This window comes from Filicampus tigris, chromosome 4, assembly GCF_054856515.1.
Source record: "Filicampus tigris isolate MCC_2025a chromosome 4, RoL_Ftig_1.0, whole genome shotgun sequence".
Lineage (NCBI taxonomy): Eukaryota > Metazoa > Chordata > Actinopteri > Syngnathiformes > Syngnathidae > Filicampus > Filicampus tigris.
The window spans coordinates 22,515,463-22,543,231 of record NC_141220.1 but is presented as its reverse complement, the minus strand read 5'-3'; the positions used below and the strand labels follow the sequence as shown (position 1 = coordinate 22,543,231).

The 27,769-nt window shown below is 40.3% G+C and overlaps 1 protein-coding gene across 3 annotated transcripts in view; it reads left to right on the top strand.

Moving 5' to 3' along the window:
- LOC147148968 (voltage-dependent calcium channel subunit alpha-2/delta-1) overlaps window positions 1–27,470 on the top strand; it is a 73,470-nt gene extending 46,000 nt beyond the window's left edge. Inside the window, exons 18-40 of one of the 3 annotated variants that reach the window (XM_086027747.1) lie at window positions 42–116; window positions 1,810–1,869; window positions 3,236–3,292; window positions 3,400–3,471; window positions 3,558–3,619; window positions 4,853–4,929; window positions 8,718–8,778; window positions 8,892–8,983; window positions 10,125–10,206; window positions 12,025–12,087; window positions 12,584–12,687; window positions 13,173–13,268; window positions 14,165–14,232; window positions 14,326–14,364; window positions 14,439–14,510; window positions 15,961–16,113; window positions 16,197–16,249; window positions 17,776–17,831; window positions 17,977–18,106; window positions 19,686–19,798; window positions 22,191–22,273; window positions 22,544–22,631; window positions 24,530–27,470. In XM_086027747.1, coding sequence (XP_085883873.1) covers window positions 42–116; window positions 1,810–1,869; window positions 3,236–3,292; window positions 3,400–3,471; window positions 3,558–3,619; window positions 4,853–4,929; window positions 8,718–8,778; window positions 8,892–8,983; window positions 10,125–10,206; window positions 12,025–12,087; window positions 12,584–12,687; window positions 13,173–13,268; window positions 14,165–14,232; window positions 14,326–14,364; window positions 14,439–14,510; window positions 15,961–16,113; window positions 16,197–16,249; window positions 17,776–17,831; window positions 17,977–18,106; window positions 19,686–19,798; window positions 22,191–22,273; window positions 22,544–22,631; window positions 24,530–24,543 — 1,770 coding nt within the window. In that variant the 3' untranslated portion in view covers window positions 24,544–27,470. Of the gene's footprint in view, window positions 1–41; window positions 117–1,809; window positions 1,870–3,220; window positions 3,293–3,399; window positions 3,472–3,557; window positions 3,620–4,852; window positions 4,930–8,717; window positions 8,779–8,891; window positions 8,984–10,124; window positions 10,207–12,024; window positions 12,088–12,583; window positions 12,688–13,172; window positions 13,269–14,164; window positions 14,233–14,325; window positions 14,365–14,438; window positions 14,511–15,960; window positions 16,114–16,196; window positions 16,250–17,775; window positions 17,832–17,976; window positions 18,107–19,685; window positions 19,799–22,190; window positions 22,274–22,543; window positions 22,632–24,529 lie in introns of all 3 variants that reach the window. The other 2 variants (XM_086027746.1, XM_086027748.1) reach the window with 2 other exon arrangements.
- The last annotated feature ends 299 nt before the right edge of the window (window positions 27,471–27,769 follow it).

Genomic DNA, 27,769 nt, shown 5'->3' with positions numbered 1-27,769 from the left:
CTTACTTTTAAATTTGCCCTTTGGTGTGTTCTCTTCATCAGATTGGTCCAAATGGATACTACTTTGCCATTGATCCAAATGGCTACGTCTTGCTGCACCCCAATCTCCAGCCAAAGGTAGGCACGATGCGATTACAATTTGCAGTTAAGGTTAATTTCAAATGGATATTTGACTTTAGTCTGAAGCTCACCATTACCTTACATTAATGTTTTGCAACATTGTACTTTTGAGGTTAGCTTTGCATTTATGTTTTTTAGGCTAAAAATAAACAGATATTGCAGTTAAAATTTGCTTTAGTTGAATATTTAACCTTATCCTTGCAATTATGGTTCACTGGCGCTGGTTCATTCCGATCGTTCGGAAACTTCAGAGTGCACTCGATTTCTTCCGACTGAGGATACGGTATGCCAGTGCTGGCTGCGTTCGGAAATAAATGAGAGCAGAGTGCACTCTTCCTCTCCGAACATACACACTCTCAGGGTAGTGAACGGGCGTTAGAGTGAATTTCCCTATATTCCATCAATCCATTATCTATACCGCTTCTCCTCACAAGGGTTGAAGGCGTGCTGGAGATTATCCCAGCTGTCTTGGAGCAGTAGGCGGGGGACACCCTGAATTGGTTGCCAGCCAATCGCAGGGCACACAGAGACAAACAAACATCCGCACTCACAATCAAACTTAGGGGCAATTTATAGTGTCCAATCAACCTACCAAGAATGTTTTTGGAATGTGGGAGGAAACCGGAGTACCCGGAGAAAAGCCGCACAGGCACTGGGAGAACATGCAAACTCCACACAGGGAGGCCGGAGCCGGGATTGAACCCACGACCTCTGAACTGTGAGGCGGATGTGCTAACCAGTGGACCGCCTTTCCCTGTATTTTGAAGCTAAAATTAGCAACATGGCATGGTTAATTTTTTTGTGGAATAAATGGCCTGTTAACCTTGCACTTGGTTCCGGTTAGCTTCAGAGAAATATCCAGCCTAAAGCTGAAGCGAACTTAAACCATGCATTTTCATTTTCTTCGGCTACAAATACCAACACTGAACAGTTAAGATTAGCTTTAGTTGAGTACCACACCTTCAGCTAAAGCTAATCTTTATTTTTACATTTTGTAAATAAAAATCACAGCATTGTGTGGCTATGATTAGCTTCAGCTAATATCCAACTTTTAAGGTATCGCCATAACCTTGTGCATAGCAAAAAATGCTTAAAGTAATTTTAGGTTGCTATCTGACATTTGTCTAAATCTAGGCTTAACCTTTTTTTCACGCACATCACGTTACGAGTTAATGTTACTTATAGCTGAATATTGATGGGTCGGCCGGAAACACAGATGGGAACTTAGTGACGGATAGACGATGCCCACCTCTGCTAAATCTTATAATTTACAATTTCCAGTCAGGCGTAGCGTGTCTAACAAATTCACAAACACGCTGAATTACTCAGAAAATGAAAATGAAGATGCACCAGTTGTTGCGCCGAGCGCAGACTACTTTCTGTCAACAAATTATCAGGTGCGTCGGGGGCAAGGTTGCTTCAGGCCTTGGCGTGCCCAGACAGGCACAACACAGCGCCAAACATGCTATACTAGACTTGCGCTGGCATGAAAATGATGGTAAGCCCGTTTTTACACAGAGCGCACGGGTGCAAGTATACCAAAATATGGCCCTACATGTAAAGTATAGTACTATTACCAGACTACCTCTAAACGTGATTTTTCATGCCACTGTTGTATTCTTAAAACCCCACCAAGTGTCATGCATGATTGAAAGCTATTTTACAAAACACTTTATCATGATTTTCCCAGAAAAGGATCCACAACAGGAAGCTAAGGCTCTATAATAAGTATGCTGTCACTTTTCATGAGGTGAGATCTTACAGGGCTTTGCACATAAAAGTAGTCATCCAGTTTAGTAGCCATAGATGTGAATATCTATAGTTTACCACAGTTTTCTTTATAGCAAAGCCTAGTTAGCGTTAGCATTGTGCTCCCTCGTTTACTTCCAATGTGACTTTCTAGGATGGTGTGATTATGAACCAAAGTGGGTAGAGTAAGTCCCTCCAATGTGAAAAATATATCTCCTGTTTCCATATCATCGAGTTATTATAATTCTGTAAATGTTCTATGAATTCCTTTCATCATCCATTGTAGTTTTCACACCCTTTCCTGTCTTCCTTCTATATGTTTGATGTCTTATTCTGTCTCATGCATCATTGCTCGCCCTTGATCATTTATTCTTTTTCCCCCTCTCTCATTTTCATGCTGAGATGCGTCGTCTTTCATTGCAATTTTTTCCCTTTTACTTAACGCCAAACGTAAGGAACTCATGCAATTTCAATGTGTCATACTGTCATTGAATATTTTACACGCTTCTTAACTGTGCATTTAATGTGATGTAAGTGAACTGTTTAATATTTTTTAGGACAGTAATGTCCCATTGGCACTGTCTCACAGGCACTAGACTAGCACCGTCATTCTGCTCACATTTCATTTTATACCTCCATAAAACCCCACAGATGTGTTTTATTTTAAACATGGCACATTACGGGGTCTCCCAAAAGTCACTATAGACTTCATTTGTTCTATTCCGCTTCAGGTGTTGCTCATATGTTATGCCATCAACATTTGACAGCTTAGCGGTTTTCGCAAGTGAATCATTCCCTTGCTCGCCGATTTACATTGGAGCAGCATTGCAGAATTGTCACCGGTCAAGAAGTTTTTCTGTCCCCGCTAGTTCATACCCAGCTGGAGAAACCTTATGGCTGTCACACTGTCAACATCAGCAAGCTCGATTAATCAGATGCTTCAGAGAGCGATACACCTTTACTTGTACCGGCATGGTTGTTCAAAACTTTCACGTGGAAGATGATGAAGCTCAACAATCTTTATCACCGTCAGCTAACTACCACTGAACTGCAGTTGGGGACAGAAAAATGTCATGCCGTGCGGCAATTTTGCAACTCGGCTCTAATGTAAATTGTGTGCTGATGGACTCATTGTGTACTGACCCAGACTTAATATTCTTTCTGTGCATTATTAAAGTCATAGTGCCCAATTTAAGTTAATATTGTGTACAGCATCAGTCAGATATTCCATGTTTTCATAGTAGGCATGAACTAATTATCAACAAAAAACTGCAAATAAACTACTTAATAGGACCAAACAACATAAAGTAAGACCAGTGTATTATTCAGTTGCACTGCATTCTTTCTTGTAGAATCCTAAATTCCAGGAGCCGGTTACTCTCGACTTCCTGGATGCCGAGCTGGAGAACGACATCAAGGTGGAGGTACTGTTGGCAGCACCCATTGCGTTGTGTCAAAAGCGGAGCCGTACTGCAATGTGGTTCTTAGGGTACCAGTAGGTAACTGAAATGATGCACCTGTCACTCTGCAGATCAGGAGAATGATGATCGATGGTCAGATTGGTGAGCGCACTATTCAGACCCTGGTGAAAACTCAGGATGAGGTCAGAGAGTTTGATTTTGAATAAGGAAAAAGGCTTTTCAATTTTATTCTGCTACATTTCAGTTTTTTATTCATATCATCTTGCAGAGATACATTGATAGAGGAGTAAGAACGTACACTTGGGCACCAGTCAATGGAACCGATTACAGGTGAGTCATCTGAGCTCTCTAAAAGATCTTATATGCTGGTCTCTCAATTGTGGTACATTTTTCAACTGATTACTGAGTGGTCACTTAATCATGAAGGATACAATTCAAGCCACAAGGGCTGACCATAGTGACTAATGTCAGGTTCGCTTTACTCAGGTGCACTACAATGGGGTGGTACACGAATGCCCAGTACACAAACAATGTGTTTAATTAACACAATTTTCCAAGCAACATTGTCTCGGTCCATGCACTCTACTACAGTTCCTATTCTACTACTTTGTAATTGTATTGCTGTCACAAAGGCGGAAGTTCAGTTAACACCTGCTCTTTGCGGGGGATAGGGACCGAGCCCTGCCGCAAATAACGAGTAGTTGACTTATGATGCATCCAACTCTTACGCTAATTTTAACAACAATTTCAATGGGAAATTGCTTCAGTTCGCGAACGGAGTCGAAGAATGAATGGCATTTGTCACCCGTTTGTTTGCTTCAAACGTCTGTTTTCCTTAAGGTTTCCTACATTCAGCAAAAGGTTTGTTGCTTAAATCAAATTAATTTAAAGCTGACTGCTGTACTTGATGGATAGACAGACAGAAAGACAGATACTGTAGATGCAGCCATGGAAAAAATATTATACCGCCTTGTGTTTTTTTTTTTTTTTTTTTTTTTTGCAATTTCTTGTTCATTTTAAAAAAGAAAACATAGAATGCCTAAAAGCCCTGTCTTTGGCAGTGCAATGACCATAGCTATTGAGGTAAGAACTCGAGTGACTTTGGTCGTTATAAAAAAATAGAAAAAAAAAAAAAAAGCAAATGGCTAGATATCAGCTCTTAAACTCAACTTCCATGAGCTATTTTGGTTGACATCATTATAGTTGTCCAGACAAATGCACCTTTAGTTGTACCAGGCATTAAAAATGAACAAGAAACTGAGGTGGTCAACAAAGGGTGGTCTCGTAATGTTTTCCATGACTGTAGGTGGATTGACAGCGAAACATCTGATAGATAAAAAGTTAAGTAGACAGACACCGATATTAAATTGACAGCTCACGTCATCATCCAAAACATCAACCAAATCAACAACAAACTCATTGCTGTCTCCTTCAACGACATCAGCAATCACTTGAACAGCATCATCGACTGCGTCATCATCGACACCATCATCTTGGTCACCAACAACATGTGACTTCCTAAAGGAATAAAACAACAAGTTGTTGTGTGCCTTTCCTGTGCAGCCTGGCTCTGGTTCTGCCGAAATACAGTGAGCACTTCATCCAAGCCAAACTGGGCGATGACATCAAGCAAGCAATGTGTGAGTGCAACATCCATCATCGAGTAAACTGCACTTTCATTTCCTTTTATTGGCCCTTCAAGAGCAACTCCCGAACAAATTCTAATCGGGTCATCACTGTTGCTTCCCAGCTGGAACCGCAGGCCGCGCCTTGTGTGCTGCATCCCCGGTGTGTTTTTTCTTTTGTAGTGTAACCCACTGGTCAGCGGCCATGCACTCCCATACATAGTCAAACACATGAACCCCTTGTCAGTGACCCAGCCCGAGTGCTGAGGTTCGTTTGATCCTCCCTAAACCTTTTTTTTCCTGTCCTCCTTTTCTTTCGTTCAGACCTGCTCTTCGGCTTTTGGCTTCTATCTTTTCTTTTGTCTCCCTGCGCTTAACTTTCCCATCTGGCGTAACCAGTTTGGAAAAAATGTATGCAGCAACAATGTGATTAAATGATCCTAATTATTCACACCAGTAGTTCTCAAGTCGGGGTCTGTCAGACAGCCATTGGTTGGGGTTCTGCAAAATATTTTTTGATAAATCTAGTGGCATTTTGATGCTGAAGTGAGTTGAATATCTTAATTGTCATTCGTCATCCATCAGTGAGTTCCCGTCGGTCATTCGTCACTCCGTCATTTTTCGTGACGAACTGAATTGTAACCGTCAGTCATTTAAGTCCGTCAGTTAGTCTGTCAGAAAGCTTGACTTTAATGTCATATGATCTTGGAAAAAATATGACTTTAACCTGATAATAGTTTTTATCCCCCAAAATATGTTGTTGGTTTTTTGGGGGGGGAAAGATTTCACATTTTTCTCTAGAAAAATAGGTCTATTGCCATTATATTGCAAGGAGGCAAAGGAAATCCATTTATTTTGAGTTTTGGATTATTTTTAAAAAACATTTTTGGTACGTTTTGCTACTAAATTCATACAAACGATTCATTAATAAATAATATCAGCCAAATCACTCAGCATTTCCCTAATTAATACCAGTAGTTATTCAAAAAAATACGATATAAAAGAAGTAATTGTTAAAAAAACAAGTATGTCTTATTCTCATATTGATAGTAATATTAATAATAACTTGAAAATATTCATGAACGCCTTTTCTGGAAACCAAGGATTTAGTGGATTATTTTTGCATTATTTTATATTAAAAATAATTACTAGGACAAGAAAATGTTTAAAACGCTTTAAAACAAAAAAGCCCCCCCCCCATGTGAGGCGTAATCTTACTTTTGACTACCTCTTTTTGCATTAAGTATATATATAAAAAAAAAATCCATTGTGTTTGGTATGTTGGTTCTTTTTACTAAAAATAGGTAAGACGGTGGGGAATTTGTTTCAAATGGCTCAAAAGGCACAAGCCGTAATTTTACATTTGACTTCCATTTTTTTTTTCAAGGTATACACAAAAAGTCCACATTGAGTTGTGAAATTTTTCTGAACTATTTTATACTAAATTCTTTGCTACTTCTCTGTGTGTCTTCTCTGCTGGACATTTACAGCATCATCTTGGGGCAAGTACTCACTCTTCTGTCCTTTTTTTTGTAATATATGTTCCTTTGCGCTTCTCGCACGATTTTGTCCTCTACGTGTTTGCGTGATTATTACATTTAGCTGTTGGCGATTACTTAAAGCTTAAGGATGCCTCGTAGGGTATTATTAGCGGCCAAAAAACAGCGAGTTCAGCGTAAAAAAACATCTGTTTCTAGTGCATTTTCATCACTTTGATGTGTCTCTACAAAGCCGTTTGGCTAATGGTGCAGTTATCCCAGTAGATGAGATTTTGACTGAGTGCTCTGGCCCTTGTGTCACTCCCATGCCGCCGTAAAGAGACTGTCGACATTTACGGGGCCGTTAAAAGAGCTCAAAATCCGCGGTGCAGGCATCGACTCTACAATTCTGTGTGCAGCCATCTTAAAGTATACATATTGTGCATTTTTTTTCCATCCATCCATCCGTTATCCGAGGCAATTCAAAACATTTGTCAGTTGTTTAAATAACACCGCTGTCTGTGACAAAACGCCCCAAGGATCTAAGGATCTACTGTATGTGTTTGCGGCACATTGACACACTGCCCCTCATAGCCTACTGCTGGGCCAATAGTGAGTCCTGCTTTTGTTACTATGACAACCAGGGGCGTAGCCAGCGCATTGTACCCAGTGTGTGTCCAAAAACAATTACTAAATATGTGTTGACCTATAAAAAAAAAGAAACCGTTTTCACTTGTGGAAGCAGCAGTTTGTACACTAACGTGTGGTATGTGGTGCATGGGCGCACAGCCACATATAGCAGGTTCAATGTCAAACCCTGCTTTCATTTTTTATACATATATGTGTGTATGTATATATATATATATATATATATATATATATATATATATATATATATATATATATATATATATATATATACATATATATATATATATACATAGATAGATGTATATATGTATGTTCATCACAGACTTTTGAAAATAAGGAAATTCAGATCAATTGTTCTCAAGTGAACTTCTATATCCTTCTCATATTGAAATAGATGTAGATCTATTGTAAAATATTTTCCTTTTATTATCAATATTTTAATTTGATTTTTGTCTTCGAGAAAAGGCGGCACCTTCTATTGACCAGCCACCACAGGATAGCAGGGAATCCAGAGACCCAGCTATTTGCATACAAGCTATTCAAAAGTCAATTTTCCATAATATGTCCTCTTTAAGTTTCAGACCAGAGCCAGACCAGCGCTAACATCTCCCTACAGATACATAAGAAAAAAATTGCCCCCCAAGTAGTACTGCATAAACATGCGTTCCTATACCAGGGGGTGATATATACGGTGCAATAGAGCCAGCCAATAAATCTGCCTGTCATTTTTTTACGCGAAGGATGTCGTTTCATCCTGCAACATATTTCCATGACAATGTTCAAAGTGGGCCATTCGGTGATGGCTTTTGCAGACAGCGCCACCACGCCAGCTGAGTACACGCTAAAAAGTCTAAGAGAACGGTCGTGAATGACGGCGAATGACGCCTGTCTTGTCATTTACGAGATTTTGAATACTGCAGCTTGGAGATATTTTTTTTGATGGTTACGACTGTGTTGTTTCGATGCATGCTCTGATATTCTAGTTTATAAGAGAATATTTTCCAACTACTTTCTGACTTTCCTTCTCCTCTCCTCATTCTTCATGGGGGTCACAGGGCAAATAGGCAAGTATTTCATTCGTTATGAGCCGCCACTCTTCACCTCGCTCTCTTTATCCAGCACCTCATATCTGTCCAGTATGTCATGTGCCAGTGTGGGTGTGTGTCATTGTCCGTGTGTACTTGTGTTGGCCTTGACTCATAGACATCTATGTGCATTAGCATCGCTGTGATATAAAAACTTAAGTCCCCAGAAAATCGTATCTCAGAATAACACCAACTTCCTCCTAAAAGCTAAAGAAAAAGCAAGAAATCCTGATGAGTTTGAAAAAGGGAGTGAAATCCAATATTCATTGTTGTTTCTCACCACAAATGCATGTGTGTGTGTGTGTCTGTGTGTATGTGTCTGTTTCCACATGTTATTGTCGCTATCTAGGAACATATTAAGAATCTCAAAGCACATAAAATTTTACGTGGGGACCAAAATGCTGGTCCAGTGATATCAATTATGATATATGTGTTGAGTTTGTGTGTGAGTGTATGTGTGTATTATCATTGCTTTAAGAGAATATGAATCGGATAACAGACCTAACATTGTGGGGACCAAATTTTAGTAGGAACAAAAATGCAGTTCCGACAGTGTGTGTGTGTGTGTGTGTGTCTGTGTTTTCCAAAGTAATGGAAACCCTCCAGTTGGAGAACTTTGACAACTTCGGTCACACCTTCATCGCTCCAAGGTGAGTGGTCCAAGCCCCGCCCCTTGCTCACTTTCCCCGACCTGAACGTAGTGTTGCGCATGCCGGAGCAAATGTGATGCCGAGAGTGAAACTGATGGTTGCTGTTTCTTCAGGGAGTACTGCAAAGAGCTGACGTTGTCGCTCAACAACACCCAGTTTCTCCTCGATTTCAACCAGTACATTGATAGGAACACTCCAGATGCATGTGAGTCATGCATCTCTCTCAGTGTTTTGGTTTTATTTTAAATATTCACACTGATGGTGTTCGGCCATCATCAATGTACGCTGCGTGCAAAATCGTTTAAACATGTGACCTGTGAGTGTGTGTATGCATGCGTCACAGTCTATTTTCACAAGTTGTGCAATCTTCAACTCTGTGATCAGCATCTGAAGGTCAGAGCTGCTCATTTGATGAGTCAGGTCTGAGCAAGGTGACATCAGGCCAGATCGACTGAGCTTCCTAGAAGCTCCGTGTTGTCATTCTACGTGGTGACTCATCGAGTTTGATTGGTTGTCATTTAATGGATCTCACCGCCCCGGTATAGCTTACCGCCATTATCCCCCTGCTAATGGAGGCCGCTATCCCCGATCCATTTGGAGCCAATGTCACACTCGGTTGCTGCCTTTGAAAAGTTTGGAGTACAAACCTGGGATGTCCAAAGTCCGACCGGGGGCCATTCAGAGTTGTCTTTTCGTGGCTCACTGCATCGGCTCTATAGGCTATTCTATCAAATCAATCAGGGACCACATCATAAGGTTGCATGAAAAAGTTAAAATTTTGACGAATAATGCAATCAAAAGTAGAATTGTAACAAAAGTTGAACATTACACAATATCACAGTTTTTGTTTGAAGTTAAATTTTTCCTTGTAAAAAAGTTATTTAATGAAAATGTGCCACAATATTTTGTATGGTGCCTTGAAATACAATTCAATTTGTTCCATGACCACACTCATAACTCAAAACACGTGTGTCTAAAATCACACCACCTCATTTATCCGATTGGCAGCTCTTGAAAAAAATATCAGAAAAAAAATGAAAAATCACTCTAATGCAAACCTTTTCCAATGTCAACAATAACACTAAGAATGTTAGCATGTTTTTTAAACACAATATGAAAGTGTGGCCCCACCCTTCTTCCTTCCGTGTTTCTGTATGTAGCCCTCAGTGGAGTTTGGACATCCCTGGTCTAAACTATTAAAGAGAGAGAAAAGTTACAATCATTTAGCTTTCGGTGACATTATTGCTTGTTTTTCTTCCATTTGTTTTGCCATCACAAGTTTTCTTGCAAGCCTATTGAGGCTGTGACATGCATGATATGTAGACGGCATCTGTCTCCAATCACAGGCAATGTATCCCTTGTGAGTCGACTCATCCTGGATGCAGGCCTGACAGCCGATTTGGTTGACTTGTGGAGAGAGCAGAAAGTGTGAGTAGGACTCGTCCAGATTTGCAGCCATGCTCCCTTGTGTTGTCGGATTATATGCATACTGTTTTTGTAACGAAATGCTCCAAGTTTGGCCTGATTGTCAGTATGTGTCTTGTATACCTAATTTAATTGCAAAGCAAACAATTGTTATTGCTACCAGACACAAGTAGCCCTGCCAGGAATCCTTTCAAAAGATGTGTAAAAAATGTTCCATACCATGTAACCACTCAGTGAAAGTAAATTAAGAGTGTGTGCACAAATTTAAATACTATATCAGGTTCCATTTGGGACTGGTTTCCACCAAGTTGAGGTTCCTTCCGCCTGTGCATGTGGAGCATCATACTCCACAAGCATGGCAGGCATGTGCAGTCCTGAAAGCAATACAGCGAATCCCACTATTCATAGGAGATGGGGAACAATAGATTTTGCTGCTTAACTCATATTTCACAAACACAATATTGACCAGAATGCTGTGTTTCAACTAGTGGGCCTGCATAGAACATTCATCCATCCATCCATTATCGATACCGCTTATCCTCACATATTCTTGAAAAATATATGTTTGGGTTGACTTCCCCCTTTAACTAAAAGAATATAGTGGGCAATGAACACAGGCAATCAGATTCAGTTTTACTTAACATTTTGGCATAGCTAGTCAGTTATCAATCATTTTCAAAATCAAGTTTCCCATATTGCCTGCCATTTTAGAGTATTTTTACTTTTCTTTCAAGACCCAAAGAATGTTGTGTTCTGTGATACGAACCGACTAATTGAAAAGGTAGACTTTTTTTCACCTTTCTTTTGTAAACATCAGTAGAACTTTGGTTCTGACAAAATCTAAATGAGCTTCTTGTGAAAAGAAACATGTTGAGCAGAACAATGCCTTTGACGCTAATATTTTTTTTGCTTCTGTGACACTTCAAACTACAAAACAACTAAAACAAGACTAAAAAAGGGTTTTCGATGGAAATTGTTTTTTTTTTTTATAGATGTTAAACTAACAAACACATCATGATCTATGCTGACTCACTGAATGGCTTCAGTTGACTGTTGGTGTGGCTTATTCACATTACATCTTCCTTATCATCATGATCTTGACACACACTTTTTACTCCCAACAGTGATACATACACTTTTATACCAAACAGATAACTGTTTGAGTGTGAGGTCCATAAACATTTCTCACCTTCGTTAATTGACATAACAAGCCAACATTCAGCCCCTAATCTTTAGTTTGAACACAAAAACTATGCTGATCTCAACTCCAAAGCGATGCAGTGCTACCATCTACAGGGACCAGTTTTTCATTCAGTGGTTTAGAAACCTGAATTTCAAAGACAAACTGTGTGAGGCCCTCTTCCGCGATTATCCATTGAAAAACTTACTTGATGAATATATACTTCAGTGGCAGTGATCACTGTTGAATTTGAAGACTATAAACATTTACAATAAGTTAATATGTATAGGAGGTGTGAAAACAATGATTAATACAGTAAGTTTCTTTGGCATTGGCGTTTGAATGATTTGCTGAACATTGGCATTGGAAAGGCTCTACTCATACAAAAAAAGAGGCAAGGAAAACACAGTCAAACACTTTGGGAGGCAAGAGAGATGATTTGAATCCAGTTTCCGTTGGGTTCTGGATTCTGATGCTTGGACCACATTTTTGGTAGCAAGTTCCAGTGGTCCTCTTTACATTGACGAGTGACTCTGGTTGTGAAATTCAAGAGTGTCTTTTTCCCCAGCTGGGACTGACAGATGCACTATTTGTCAGCGTGATCCACTTTGAAGCTTGACCGTGTTTTTCCATCTTCTCAGGATTGGGACGGTGGCCAGGTTTGTAGCCACAGATGGAGGAATCACAAGAGTCTTCCCGAGAAGGTACCCTTGCTGGCCTTCCACGTTGTTCTTCTCTGGCGCGACCATACTTGCCTGCGAGCTTTGGCCAATATTCTGGGCACGCAAACATGTGCTGTGAAAATTGAAAGTGGCTGTGATATTTTTAGTTTTTTGGCTGCTTCAGTGGCTTTCAACATGAAGGATTAGGCCCATGCAGGACATAGATCAATCCATGCATGCAGCAGGCACGTGCATTTTATTTTCCTCAATTTCCTCATCTTTCCTCAATTTCCTCATCTTTGCTATGCATGGGTGGTGTAATGTTAAAATTAAAAAAAAAATGTCATTCATTTCTGTCACCATTTAGACCCTTATGCCACTGCTGGGTCTTATTTAATCTACACTGTAAAGTCCAAAATAATAAAATCAAATATGACATTGCCAGGAGAAGAACCTAATCAGCTTTATCCACAGTGTGGTAAGAGCGTGAACACTAACGACACATACATTGATTTGAATATTTTTACTGTTTTTTTAGCGCCGGAGAAGATTGGATGGAGAACCCAGAGACGTACGAGTCCAGCTTCTACAAGAGAGCCCTGGACAACGACATATACATCTTCACAGCTCCGTCTTTTAACAGTAAGAACCTTGTGTGTTCTCAATTTGGCGCCGGAGCATTTTTTCAGTGTGGTCTGGCATCCAGCCCCAGCGTCTTGGTAAGTCAGCCCGAACCGTCCTGGCCAAGATCGCACTCGTACGCCGATGACATCATGCCTTTTATCCTCGGTCTCTTCCCGGCTCACAGTATGTCTGTCAGCACTCATCCTCTGCCTCGCTCTTGGACCGAGAGCTTCCTCTCTTGCTTATCTCTGCTAATCTTTCCGGCAGACGTCAGGGGAGGCAAACAATGAGTGTAATGCAGTCGGGGTAACACTCAACTGGATTAACACAAATTCACGAGATGCACCGGGCTCAATGCGAATTACAAGAATTGGAAGTGTTCCCCGCCATGGATAACAATTATTTCCATTTTAAGCATGGTTCTGAAATGTTTGCTTCTGCGGGCCTTCCAGCCAAATGTGCAGTGATTACATTCAATGTTCCCTTGTGTGTTCTTCACTCAGTTGCAGCAGAAGGCAGAGAGAGCGTGTCCGAATCTGGTATCCTCGTCAGCAAAGCCGTGGATCTCACCATCGATGAAGTCACGCTTAAGCCGGCAGGTCAGTTGTGCTTAGTCCCACATCGATTGCTGCTGCTTGTAACAAAGACTTGAAGTTATACCCGGAACTGCAAATGTTAGGGGAGCTCAGTCCCCCACAAAAATGTTGATCACAAAGCCTTGCAATTAAAGTACATTAATAAAACCTCAAGGTTTTAAGAATGACAAATGTCAAACTAGTTTCATATAGAAATAGAGGAAATGTTTTTTTTTGTTTCAAATAACCTATTTTCTCCTCCCCAAACCCCAACTTACTCACTAAGTGTTTCTTTAAAAATGAGATGCAGGATTTCTGGTGTCGATAGGTTTGTGTGTCGTTGACCTAATAAACTCACAACAAAAAGACACATAACATGACTCGACTAGCAGACTGACTCGACTGACACATGACAGCAACAATGAACCAACAAAGCCTGAAAGAAACCAGGGAACAAAATCTACTGATGAGACAATGAGGAAGACACAAGTGGCTTGAGGGAGCTGCTTGGTTGATACAAGGAACAGGGCTGACGAGAATAGGTGGATATGGAAACCTATTGATAGACATGACGTGAAAAAAACGGCCAAATGATAAAACATGAATCAAAGCTATTAATAATAACAAGAACACAGATTATGACAGTATATTTACAATTGTAAGCCATTGTAACATTATACAATGCGTTTAAATACAGGAAAAAAAAAAGCAAAAGCAAAGATTCAAACCTATATACAACCTCAGAACTGTGAAGTAGACGTGCTAATCAATAAACCATCGTTCTGCCCGCAATCCAATTTAGAGAACCAATAAACAGGCAAGCACAGAATTGCATCGTTCAAAAATGCAAAGTAAAATAACTCTTCCAACTCTTTGTTGGTAATATAAAGCCATGTTTTTGCTGCTGGTCTGTTTTTTAGTGGTGGGAGTGAAACTCAACATCACTTTCTGGATGAACAGTTTCATGAACGCCACACTTAAAGAGAATGTAAGTGTTGTTCATATGGTCCTATGTATTTGTTATTGTTCATTTTCCCACATTTAAGCGCTTGCACTGAACAAACTTTTTTCTTGATTTTAGTGCAAAGATGAGATCTGTGGCTGTATGAGGAATGACAAGGTAAAACAATGTATGTTTTAAAAAAAATACATCACACTTGTGGCTTGAATCTAAACTACTTTGCCCCTTTGCAGCACGTAGACTGCGTGATCTTGGATGATGGTGGCTTTCTGCTCATGTCCAATCAGGATGATTACATTAGCTTGGTGAGTTTCTATCAATTATAGAAACAGGCCAATGTAGTTTAGTTTATAGCACTGGCTAAAAAAATAACATGCACGTGATACTGTTTTTATATGTATATCATATATTTTGGGAATTATTTCCACATTAGTCGAACACATCAAATTCAGGTATGGTATAATTATTCAGTGAATCTAACTGAAAAATTGTCTCAGCGTTATCTTGAGGTAGTTTGTTGTATCAAGGAATATTTGGCATGTCATTTGGGCAAAGGTGAAATCAGAAACTGTATGTCAGCTATTGCATCTCATGGGACTGCATCAATCTCCTACCAAGGTCAGGCAAAGGACTCATGGCTAAGTTACAAAGATGGCTTACTTACTTGCGCTGAGCTACTTTCAAAGCTCCTCTAGGGCGTAGGTTCATCCGTGCCCCTACTAAAGTACAACATCAGACACAGGAGAATGATCAAAGTTCAGGTTCTGTCAGCCGGGGATGCTTTATTGAAGTGAGTCTCTCGTGGATGTGAGCCTCTCACACGGAGATACTGACTACAGACTGCTGTAGGTCCCTTCGGTCCAATGTTAGTATATGCACTGGTCTGAGGAATGCTTCTTGTCAGTCATGATAGGACATACTGCATGTTCCAGTTTTTAAAGGACATATACAGTGTTATGCTTTTTTTTTTCTTCAAAATGTAAAACTGTTCCCGGGTGTCTTAATAAAATGCTTTCATCAAAATATACCCCATGTATTTAAGATTGTTTTTCATGTCAGTGTGATCTGTTATTACTCTATCAGTTAGGATTGATTTTGTGGTTTTTCATTTTATTAAGTGTGTGGTTGAAAAAATTCAGCTCTTGGCCACGCGTAGGTTTTTCTTTTGTAACTCCAATGCTGATTCTTTTGGACCGGCTCAACCAATTCAGACAGACATTCTGCAATTGTGGACTCCCTGGCACCTAACTACAGACCATCTGTTTTATATGATCAGGACTTTATTGGTTGGATCTGGTATTCTCAAGAATAGAACAAACAAACAAATGTCAATGGCTCTGAAATTTGAGTGGTGTGTTTTGTATGCATGGAGGCTACCTGTAAAAAAAAACATATACAGAAAATGTGACTACTGTACTGTAGTAACGTTTTACACCACCCTTCAGAAACAAAAAAAAACAAAAAACGATTCCTCTGTGATTTGGCAGGAATCTAAAACTGTTGCATAACATCTGACATTGCTGAACTGAGCAGAGGGGGAAAGGACATGGCAATGGCCCACTCCATTACATGCACCAAAGATGTGTTGACAGCTGCCTGCTTAAAAGGATTGTCTGCGTGTGACTGAACTCGCCATGCAGATTGGCGTAGAAAGCAGATGCCAGTTTCTTGAGAACTGATTCACTGCCTTGCAAAGCCCCAAATCAGCAGTCTTAAAAAGTTTTCCCGAACTGAGTGTCCCTTTCGTGTGTCCAGATAGGTCAGTTCTTTGGCGAGGTGGATCCTGTGCTGATGATCAACCTGGTCAACACCTCTCTCTACTCCTTCAACAAGACCTACGACTACCAGTCTGTTTGTGACCCGGAGAAAGACAGCAAGGCTGCGGCGGGGCCTCGCTCTGTCTATGTGGTCGGTTTCTCAGTGGATTTGCTTTGCCATTTGGCAAGGACTCTTCAATGGTTTTAACCTCCATATCTGACTATCTTTTGTAGCCAACCATAGCAGATTTGCTCAGTATCGGCTGGTGGGCCTCTACTGCTGCCTGGTGAGTGCATTTGTGCTTTAGATTCTGCATTCAGTATATCAATGGGTCCTGTTTTCGTTCCGGGCACAAGTCTTACGCAGAGCGCAGGCTAACAGTGCGCATGGGTGGAGTTTTCTTTCATTTGGTATTTTACGCCAGTAAACATGGGTGTAACGGGGGCGTTTGCACCTTGGTGCGCCATTGTGGGATGGAACGTAGTGTTTTCCGGGCCAACCCTCATCGTCACTCATACGAAATCAGGACGGTACAGCGTGCACGCCCGAGTATGCCGTGCTTGAACATTGTGGAAACAGAAATTAGACTCGCTGGAGTTTGTGTATGACATTGGCACGTAAACTGCAATCTCTCCCTTTTCTGATGATTTAGTTGGCCATGTGTGTGATGTGCAATTGGAGACCTTGGAGCTTGGAAACCTTAGAGGCCTTGCACCTCTCGATCCTAAAGTCTGTGTGTGAATCTGCCCCATCCCACACCGTAGTGCCAGGGGTTCTTTTAAAATTCTTAAGATGAAAATGATTATAATTCGTCCAATGAATTGATTTCTACAATTCTTCAGAGGGATTGTCCCACAATGCTGTTATATTTAGGAAGGACATACCATGAGGTCCACCACGCATGTCCAGGAAGTGCCGAATCTGCCTGCACCTTGATTAAATACACCAAAATCGCGTTCGACCACCTACGTTGCAAAATAGACCACATTTTAGCCAGTGTAAAATTGTGTCTACTTTTTGTCACCAAATTGAGAGATGTGCTTGGGGGGCGAGGCCGAAAAGCCGAGTGAGTTGTAAGTGTCTACCAAATACAAAAACACACGTAACTCTACCATTGCCTAGGCACGAAAAATATCATTTCAATTTCTATCCTTTAAGGTACTCATATTAGTACTTTATGTAAGGTATAGGACTAATTGTAGGACGTAAAGGTCAATAAAGTAAGTAAAGCTACATTTTTCATAGCCAAAATGGCCTAGCGTGTTCCTTAGCTGTAAAAGTTGCATGTCCTCAGTTTAAGATAGCAACATGCCAGAACTTGAACATAACCTACACTAGCAATAATGAGATAAATAATTACAGTAAATATTTGTATGAAAAACACTTAGAGTCTCTTAACATAAAACAATCACATGAAAAACAGTAAGCTCAACACAAAATAAGCGGGCCTTCTTTTCCTTCATGTGACCAAATGTAAATAATTGTTCAATGTTTTAGCTTTGAAATGTTGTCTCTCGGCACCGTCATAATGTCGACATTAAAAGTAGGCTTTCCCACTTTTTGGGTTGGGACCATAGCAGGTCCAAGTTTTTTTTTTTCTCACCACTTGATGGACTTAAATCCCTCTTGAGTTATTTACAGTTTATATTTCTCTTATGGCTATACAGTAAATTATGTACTTGTGTGTACGTTGTCGGCAGGGGACACATTTATATTGTGAACTAAAAAAGCTTGGGAAATCCTGCATTAAAGGGAAAAACTTAGTTTTTATCTGTCTGTCAAACTGAAATAACAATAATTGTCCTTGTGTAGGTCCATACTCCAGCAGCTCTTCTATGGCCTCATGTTCCCCAACCTTCTGGAGGCAGGTGAGTCTTTACATCCAGTGGAGAAATCAGGTATTGGCAAGTATTAGGATGAACTATTCTTAACAACCCTTAGTCAAGTTTTTTTGTCATAACTGCAGTACAGTATATGTTAGCTACAAACAGTTCCTTGTAAAACCTAATTTAGCGGAGTCAACGGATGAGGACATTCCTGACGCCATGTTTAAAGAAAGCTGCATCACAGAACAGACGCAATACTTCTTTGACAACGAGGACAGATCCTACTCGGGGGTCCTGGACTGTGGAAACTGTTCGAGGTATGTCTGTTAATTCAATAATATGATATTATTCAATAATGAATTCAATAATAAATTGTGCCCCACAAACTGTGAACTTTCTGATGTACGTGTGAATTTAGTGTTCATGACATCATAAAACTGTCCTTCCCTTCCTTGGATCATTTTCCCGCACATCCTTCTGTTTAATGATCCGTGGGGATAGGTGCGGAATAGTGTTGCCTTCCTGAAGGGCCTCTTTCGTTTTTTACTTCAGGCGGCTTCTCTTACGAGTTCCAATCAGGCACATTTGACCTTGATCCGTCACCGACGGGAACTGCAGGGGGAAGCACAAATGTCCTTTTATCTGTTTGACTTCCCCCAGTCTCTGGCTTTTCCTCAAATTCGCCAATATCCACGGGCCGCTGCACATTTACTTTGTTGTAACCTTCTTCTGTGTCAATTTGGGGGTTAAATATGGCTGTAATTACCATGCGTTATGGGTCCCGTGTGTCTGGTTCCCAATGTTAACGGCTGCACACACACAAAGCCTCATGGCAGACATAAAAAGTCCAATAAGAGAACAGCTTAGAGAGGCCACATGAACACCTGCATGGGTCCAAGCAGTATGTATCAAATGGGACTGCTTATATTACATAGCAGCTCATAAAGTAAATCACTGTAATATTAGCAGAACCGGTAAGAATACATATTTGCACAACTTGGATACAAGCTTAAGTCAATCCTCTTTCATTGGTGACAAGGTGGGATAGATAGATTTATGGGGGGATTGTTCGATGAATGGACACATATGTGGTTGTGTAGATGAATGGATGGTTGAACAATGTATGGTTGAATTGATGAATAAGTACATGTGAGAAATGTGAGAGTGCTACGGGTGGTAGCTGGATGGATAGATGGTGACTTCAGAGATATGGATAGGTGGAAAGGTAAGTGATGGATGGATGAATGTACGACGCTTTGCTTGGTAGTAAGGTGACCAGTCGAAGAGTAGATCAATACATTGATAGATGCATTGATGATGGTATGTATGTAGATGGGAGGAAGTGTAACAGGTAAGTTGGTAGCTGTTAGCTAGATGGGTCAATAAAGAGATGTCTGTGCTAGGAGATGGTTTATATGGGATATTGGTAGATGATAGCTAGATGGTTGATTAGATTGATAAAGAGAGGTTAGCTAGACGACAGGCAGTTAAATAGATGGGTAGATGGATTAGATATTTTAGATAGATGGTAGGTATATACGTGTGAATGTATGTTACTTGTATGCATTTTTGGATGGATGGATGGATTTTTTTAACGTTGTACTTACTTTTATGGAACAAGGTTACTTTCTGAAATATAAACGTTTTTTTTTCAGAAATACAGCGTATTCCTTCTTTTGGAAAGATCCCCCTTTTTTGACGGATAGATCTATGAATGGATGGATAGATGGGCAGGTAGACAGACGGACAGTTATGTTGATCTATGCCCGTAGTGAAAATTTTACCAAATTTAAGGACAAACATCGTACACAAACCGAATGCAAGGGTCCACAGTTGTCAACGTCTTGTATGATTGCCTAATAAATTCACGCTGTACGATCTCCGTTTGCCCGCCAGGATGTATCGAGCGGAGAAATTACCAAACACCAACCTGGTGTTCCTGATCACCGACGCTAAGGCCACATGTTTGTCATGTGACCCCAGACCGCTGCGACAGGCCGAACAACCCTGTATCCTTTCACTCAAGTCGTAAATAGTCAACATGGGAGCGACAGGTCTTATTTTTTTTTTTAATTTTTTTTTTTACTCCCGGGTCCTTCCATCCATCAGCCCTTGTGACAAGAGAGCTTTAAAATCAGCGTCCAAGGACACACACCGAAGCACTTTCCAGCAGGTCCCTTCTGAGCGTACGCGGGTGAGTAGTAAACCAGATGCGGCGCGTATGAAAGGCGCTCTCACGTTACTACCAGATTGGATTTTCTTTGTTTCTGGCCTGCGCGCCGCCATCAAGTTGAATTAAAGTTAAGTGCAGAGGTGCACTTGTGTGCTGAAATGTAGGCAGGATATCTGTTTGACAGATGTGGCTTAAATGTGGCTTCTTGCTGCTACAACAGTAAAGGTGTCATCGCAGGCGTTTGCCACGGGGTCACTGCAGGACGCATTTGTTGCCACTAAGGTAATGGTGCCTTTGCAGTTTAACACAGAACGGACAAATTGTCCTGTTTAGAACTATTTGTTGCCTTTGGGTCTCAATTGAGCTTTTAGTTGTGTTTGTTTTGGACTGTGTTACTTGGTGTTAAGTCGGATTTATCGTTTCCTGATGTGATTTGGTGTCTTGAGCGTCTGCGGTCTGCTCCCTGATATTTGTTTCACTTGCGCGCTGTCAAATTTGTGTCTTGTTAGTTTTGTTTTACGTCTTTTGGTTCGATATCTAATCAGTTCCTTTCTCAGACGGGGTTTTATTTTTCTGAGAAGGATGTCAAGTCTTTCATGTTTTCTTCCTGTTTTTTGGGGGGTTTGTTTGTTTATTTAATGTTTTCTGTGTTGAGATCATCAGTTCCATACGCAACCTAGCAGTGATTCTGAGAAGGGCATAATAATCATTCATTTTGTATGGATCATCCATCCATATGTAGGTTGCATGCTTCCCTTTTATTTAGTTTTTGTGTTTTTTTATTTTATTTTATGCTTTCTGTGTCAATACAATCAGTTTCTTGTGCAGCCATTTTTTTTCAAACTTTGTGTGTATTTTTCTGAGAAGAGTCTAACAATCATTCACTTTTCATGACTTATGTCCTATTTTCTGCAGCAGTAGCAAGGTTTTTTTCACTCTTTTTTTTTAGGTTTTGTGTTTTAATTTTGTTTTCATGCCTTCTTGTTGATTTACGCATCTGAGTTTTCACCTTTGTTTATATGTGTTTGCTAACTCTATCTTTCACCTTCTGTGTCGGGATAATCAGTTCCGTACACATCTCTGTGTTTTCAACCTTCGTGTTTTTTCTGACAAGGGCATAACAGTCTTGATTTTTTTCATTCAAATTTTCTCTTGAGGTAGCAAGGTTACAATCACCCATTTTATTTGTTTTTTTGGTTGCGTTAGTTTTATGTTATGCCTTTGTTTTGTTGTTGTTGTTTGTTTGTCAGCCTTTGCCTAAATGCATTTTCTGAGAAGGGCAAAAAGAATCATTCATATTTAACAGATTATGTACAAGGTTTTTGAAGGTAGCACTAGCAGGATTATGTTCACCTTTTCTTAGACCTTTTTTGTCGAGATAATCAGTTCCTTAAGCATCTGGTTTATCTTCCCGAGTGCATTTTTCTGAGGAGGGAGTAACAATCATTATGTTTTGATAGATTATGTCCAATATTTTCAGAGGCAGCAAGGTGGATTTCAATCCTTTCAGGTGTTTCTTGTTTTGGTTTTTTTGTTAGTTAGCAAGATTTTGCACTTGATGCGGGCAACTGATTTTTTTCATCTTGCTTTTTGTCAATATGCACCTTTCATAGATGGTGCAATTTATGCTGCTCAGCCAAGCACAATACGCAACATCTATTTTCCACTTGTTTGACATTGTATTTTTACGTGGGAAAATTGCTTGAATAACTTTATCAATGTCGATTGCAGATGGTGCCGTTGTGAAATAATGTTTTTTGTTTTTCTTATCGTGAAACAACGAGGTATTATGACAAAGAAGCTTTTATAATTATAAAACGTGATAAACTACTCACTCCTCTCTCTGAAACTGACAGAGTTTGCATGTGGACAAAAGAATTGAGTTGCTTTTTGGGGTGTTATTTTATTTATTTATTTATTTTTTATCAAGTGAACGGTTGTAAATTTTGAAGAAAGTTGAAATTGTTATGAGAATATTATTAAATGTCAGGGAATTGTATATACTTTATTCTTGCGACTTTAGAGCCTTTTGTATTGTGCTCATTGGTACAATACTCATACAGGCAGTAGCTTGAAATGTGTCAAATTGATCAACATTTTTAGGACTGAGCCACCACTAACACAGCATATGTGCAATGACATGTACTTTTCATTTTTGAGTGTAGTTCAGAATATTATTCTGGTTTATCACCCCATCGTAGCTATTTTCCTAAAAAGCATGTGATCAGCTGAAGGTCCAGATCCATGCGAGCTGGCCCAGAACCCGAGATACCGCAAAGGGCCCGATGTGTGCTTCGACAACAATGAAAATGTAAGACATCGGCCTCAGTGCCCGTGTGCATGACATGACAGGTTTACATGTCTGAGATTCTGATCAGTTTTGGCCTGTGGGTGCAATGTTATCTGTCTGGTCACTCCATCAACTCATCTATTTTGTCCATGTTTGTATTTTTTCACCATTTTTCATGTCATTGTTTCTTCTCGGTCTGTCTTCCTGTTATGTTTCTCAATGATTTCTGTCTTCATCCTCTTATTTTCTTTGCACCTGCCTCCCATTGGCTGCTGCACTCCGTCATGCTAGGATGAGCCCCTGTGCGAAATCAGCAGAGGGTCCACATTGAGCTACTCAGCCCTCCACTTGTTTCTGTTTCTGCTGCTCACTTTTTTGGGTTAGTGTGTCTACTATATGTAGGAAAGACAGGTCCAAAATGAAATTACATTTTGTATGACCACTTGGATTTACAGTAATATTTCAATGGATATGCTTTCGGTCATGTTCGTTTATTGCCATGCTAAGAATTTTTACCCTTAACTGCTTGTGAGAACAACATGCTGTCAAATGTGAATAAAACATTAAAACAAGAGGCTTAAACAAAACAAAACAAAAGAAAATCAAATAATTCTATGTAATTTACTTTTAAAATAAAATACTACAATATTTGCCCCTTGTAACACTTGGAGATTTGCTTCGCTACCAATAAAGTACTTTGCATAGGACGTCATTTCAGGAAGCAATATTTCAGCTGCTTTGTTCACACCCATTAGCATTCAATTCATAACATGGATTCCACCAAAGGAAAAACAAGGGTGATGCGGTTCATGAGTTGCATAAATAAGCATAAATTGGCAAAATCAAAGCAGGAATGTGAATAAAATATTGTTCCTGACCAGCCAACTTTACAGCGTTTATAAGCTGTCTAAATATTTGGTCTAAAAAAAATGGTCTCTATCTATTAGCCCTGCCTTTCATTGTGTTTCAGTAGCTTCTTAGATCAGGACATTTGATGTCTGTGAGTGTGTCCTGGGATGCTGATAGAGGAAATAGGAAGTGGACCTTTCTCATCTTTCCATCTCTGCCTTACTTACTTTTAGCTGCACTCCTCATAGGGAGACAGATTGTGTCACAGAAGTAAACAGAGGAAGCCCCGCTCGGCTTTCCTGCCTTTTGAATCCAGGCCACTCCGAAACCTTTTCAAGGCCTTCTGCTGGCATGCCCGAGCTTCCTGACACACACTCACACTCACACACAGTTACAGGTATATTGCCTTACTTGGTTGACACGATTGTTCATGGACACCAACTATTTTGCCTTGATGAACTCTATTGCTAACCAAAACAGTAGTACCTACTGAGAAGCATTATGTCTTTGGACGGATAAAAAGGCCTCACAATACTAATAATACATTAATAAGAGGGTACAATACGTATTAAAATCGTGAGGGGTCATCGTAGGGTTTAAAGGGCTCGTGTCAGCGTATTTCCCGACCTGCTATTGAAACAAAACCCTGGGCCGCATGCATGAATGCTCTTGGTTTTAGTTAGAACATCTGGTCGTGCTGAACTTCAACCTCGTTACTGCTGGAATGAGTCCAACAATAAACAAACAGGTCACAAAAACAACTTCACCACGGTAAACACTCTCAGGCTGCCATAATTGATGGCAGTGAAGTAAAGCCATTGAGCATAAAACTAACCTGTGCTAGCGTAGTACAAAAGTCACAATTATTCAGTAGTTTACTGTGCACTTTTATGAATAATATTAAGAAGTCCATTGCTCGCCGTCCGCAACCTCAAAACCTTGAAACGTTGAAACCATCGTAACCCGAGGACCTGCTATAGTTATAACCGCCACACACAAATGAATCTAGGGCTGTTCGATTTTGCCTATTAAGGACATCCCGATTATTTTATCTCAAAACCGATTTTACGATTACGATTTCTTTGTAAAATAAAAAAATAATGAAAAATGAAGTATTTTGAATGTCTCGTATTTAAACTTATTTTTTCTTTCTTTGAATACTGCACCCTAGTGGCACAATGCCAATTATCATGATACAAATGCTCATTCTATATATTCTGTTTTCATTTTTCATTTTACTTTTGTATGTTTTAATAAATCACAGTATTGTAGAGAACTATTCGTTAAGTAACACATTTCATATTTTTTTTTATTGTGGTTTAATGTTTTATTTTCCATAAAATTGCCTCTTTAAGAGTCACATATTTCTCATTACTTTTGAGTTTTTTGTTTTTTTGATTTTTAACTGACAAAGGATTTCCCCTGCAGGAAGACGACTCTGACTGCGGTGGAGTGGCTGGCCTGAGACCGAGCCTTGTGACTACGCTTGCTCTCCAGCTGCTTCTTCTGCTGTGGCTCGGCACGCCTTCGCCAAGCTCGTGACGCCTGTAAACATCCAAACCGATACGGCTAGAAAGACTCACGGTGTGCGTAAAGGAAACGAGGCAGCGGAAATGCTCTCAACAAGCGAAGGTCTCATGTCACACGAGGAGGCCAGAAGACGCCCTCCGGGATGGTATGAAGATGATTTTACAAACGCTGCGTTCTTTTGTTCCCTACGCATCATCGGCGTCGTCATTTTCTGATGCCAAAGGTTTCTCGCTCATTTCCTTTTCAACGCTAACCCAGCTGCTCATTTTCATGCTGTACCTCAAAAGATTCCCCCACAGGGTGCAAGGATAAGCGCGAGTCAAACCCTTTAATTCTGTTTCTTTCACAAGATTGTGTGCTCACTGACAGCGTTGATTTGTGTAGTTGTTGCTATTGTTTGTATTGATTGGGTATTGAGGGCTAGTAACCCCATATCCTGTCACACTTTTTGTTGTTGAGTATTTGAAAATGTACTGTACCTGCTCACCAGGCATTTTGCTACTAACTCAGTGTTGTATTGTAGCGACGTGTGCTTCATATCAAACAAAAGACAAAATAGTAATCTCAGCCCTACCACCAAAATGGGTAATTGACACCCCCAAAAATGTTATTGAAACCATTCATGTACTACAAACTATGATCCCAAAACACTTTGTCATTTGAAACTCATCTGACAACATTGCCTCCAAAAATAAGTCTTACATTTTATTTATCATTTTGAAAAATTGCTCCTGAATTCTGCATATACGAGCACAAGCACAATCTCCTGACTTTCATTAACAACCCAGGTTAAACTGCTTAAAGCTGCTCCCCGAGAGATTTGAGATGTATCGCATCAACATACTTCATTGAGAGCAATTCCTCTTTAGATAGGGCTTGGTACCATCTCGCGGCATGAAAGAGTTTTATAGGGAGAGCGAAAGTTCTTCAGCAAATAACAGAGGATACGTTTAAAAAATGCAGGTATACCTTTTCATAGTGTCTCTAAACAATAAGGGCAAGGGTCCTTTTGGGTAACAGAAAAGGAAATTGACTACTGCTGACTTGAACTGAAAATGACAACAAAAACTTGTGTTAGGGGTTGCGCTGCCAGATATATCCCAAAAGATTTGGGAGTTATTTCTGTTTTCTTAAAAAAAACATACAGTGGGTGCGCAGGATAAATGGACAAAATTGCCAGACTGCCTTTTGGCGGAGTAGGTTTGTTTACGATTGGACATTGAGTGAGCTATTCCCACTGGGAAGTACGCGTGATGTCATGGTGTAAAGGCCTGTTGTGTAATTTACAAATAGTGAACCACAATTTGGTGTGGAATTACTGTGCCATCACACAAAAGCTCCAAAACAGACCAACCAGCATAGTTGCTGGTGTCTCCAGCAAGACCAGCAGCAAATGCAAAATAAAACAGCCAAGACTCAAACAGCAAGCCTCAAACAGCCGAACCTTTGGTCACTTAGCAAACCGCTCTAAAAAGTGAGCCACAGCCCCCCAAGCAGGACCAGCATTTTGCTGGAGCCCAGCCAGGAGCTGCTCATAGCTGGTGACCAGCTGTTCTTGCTGGTGCCAACAACAGCCTGTCAGACTTGCTGGGTGGCTGTGACTGAGTTGGTAGAGTGTGTTGGTCAGTGACTGAAGGCTCGAATCGTGGATGCTGGTCTGTGCTGTTTTTTTTCAGCAGGGGTATCAAACCAAACTTTTTTTATTGTGGTCTTTGGGTTTCCTTTGGTGCATCAAACTGCCTGCAGTTGGGACCCACTCGGTATGTGCAGCACTACCACCTAGAGGTAATTGGCAAGCACCTGTTTTTATTCATAAACATATATTATTAACATATATATGAATTATGATACCAAAATATTTTTTTTTGTGGGAAAATAAGGCGATTTCATTGCACAATGTCACGATTGCAACATATTCTTTTGTGTTGCTCATTTTGCTGGCACATTGTTGAACTGTGCTGAATTATATTCCTTTTGTGCAATTTCCGACTAAATTCTCGTGAGAACGTATTAAGGGCCAAAACATGAAGAAAATATGAAGGAATGCACTTTCCTCCGGGATCCATCCCCAGCCTAAAGCAGACTGAAATTCATGCCCCAACATTTCGCCGAATTTACTTTCCATTTTCTCTCTGCATCACCCGACTCAGGAGCCAAGATGACTTGTGAATGAGCTCAATATCAAACACGACTGTCCCTTTGTTTTCCTTCCCCCCCTCCTCTTCTTCCTGCTTGTTTCCTCTTTGTTGTCGCTCTATTAAAAGTGCTGTGACGCAGACGCTGGGCCTGCACGTCCAAAACGCTGCAAAGTTTGCAAGATGAGCTTTTTTTGTTCGTTGTATTTCGAGCGCCCCCACGGTCAGCATCAGGGCCTGCCGGAGAGAACGTTGAGTGGACAAAGTATCAGTGATCATCCAGCATTGCCTTATACCTCTCAGTTTTAATCAGCATCATGGTCACCACGTGCATGCCTTCTGAGGTTCAAGTTCTCTCCACCTTGCCTTTGTGTTGAGCTGCCGGTGCTAAGTGTGCAGGTGATGCCTGTTTATCAAAGTGTTGACGTGTTTAATCCAGAAGGGCCGTTGGGGGGCGGTGGTTGGGTGGGGGGGGTTCGTTTGGGTCATCTCTATCGATGTAAAGGCCTCCCACTCCTCCATGATATCTGATTGTGCTTTAATACTGTACATTATTTACTCTTTTGTGGAACTTGACTATAGCCTGAATACATTTTTGTATACATTTGTACACTATTTACTGTATAAAAGAGAACAATAACAGAAAGGGTTAAAGATGTTTATAACGTGGTGTTGATTATTGTGCAAATATAATACATTCACAATAAAAGTGTTGTATTGTTATGGCCTTTTCTGACTTTTTTTAAAAAAAATGTTGACAGCACCTCTCGTCACATCAGTTTTGGTGTTACGATTTATTTCATAATCCCACTTGAAACCTATCAAATCTCTTCTAATCATCTACTCAAAAGTGGCACTGATCTCAAATCCAAGGTGATAAATTGGCGCCAAATTGAATATTGCCAAACTGTGACATCAAATTCTGGCTAATTTACATAATACCCCCCCCCCCCCCCAACACTATTTTGCTCTGCCCATGACAGTATAGAAGCACTCTCCTCTC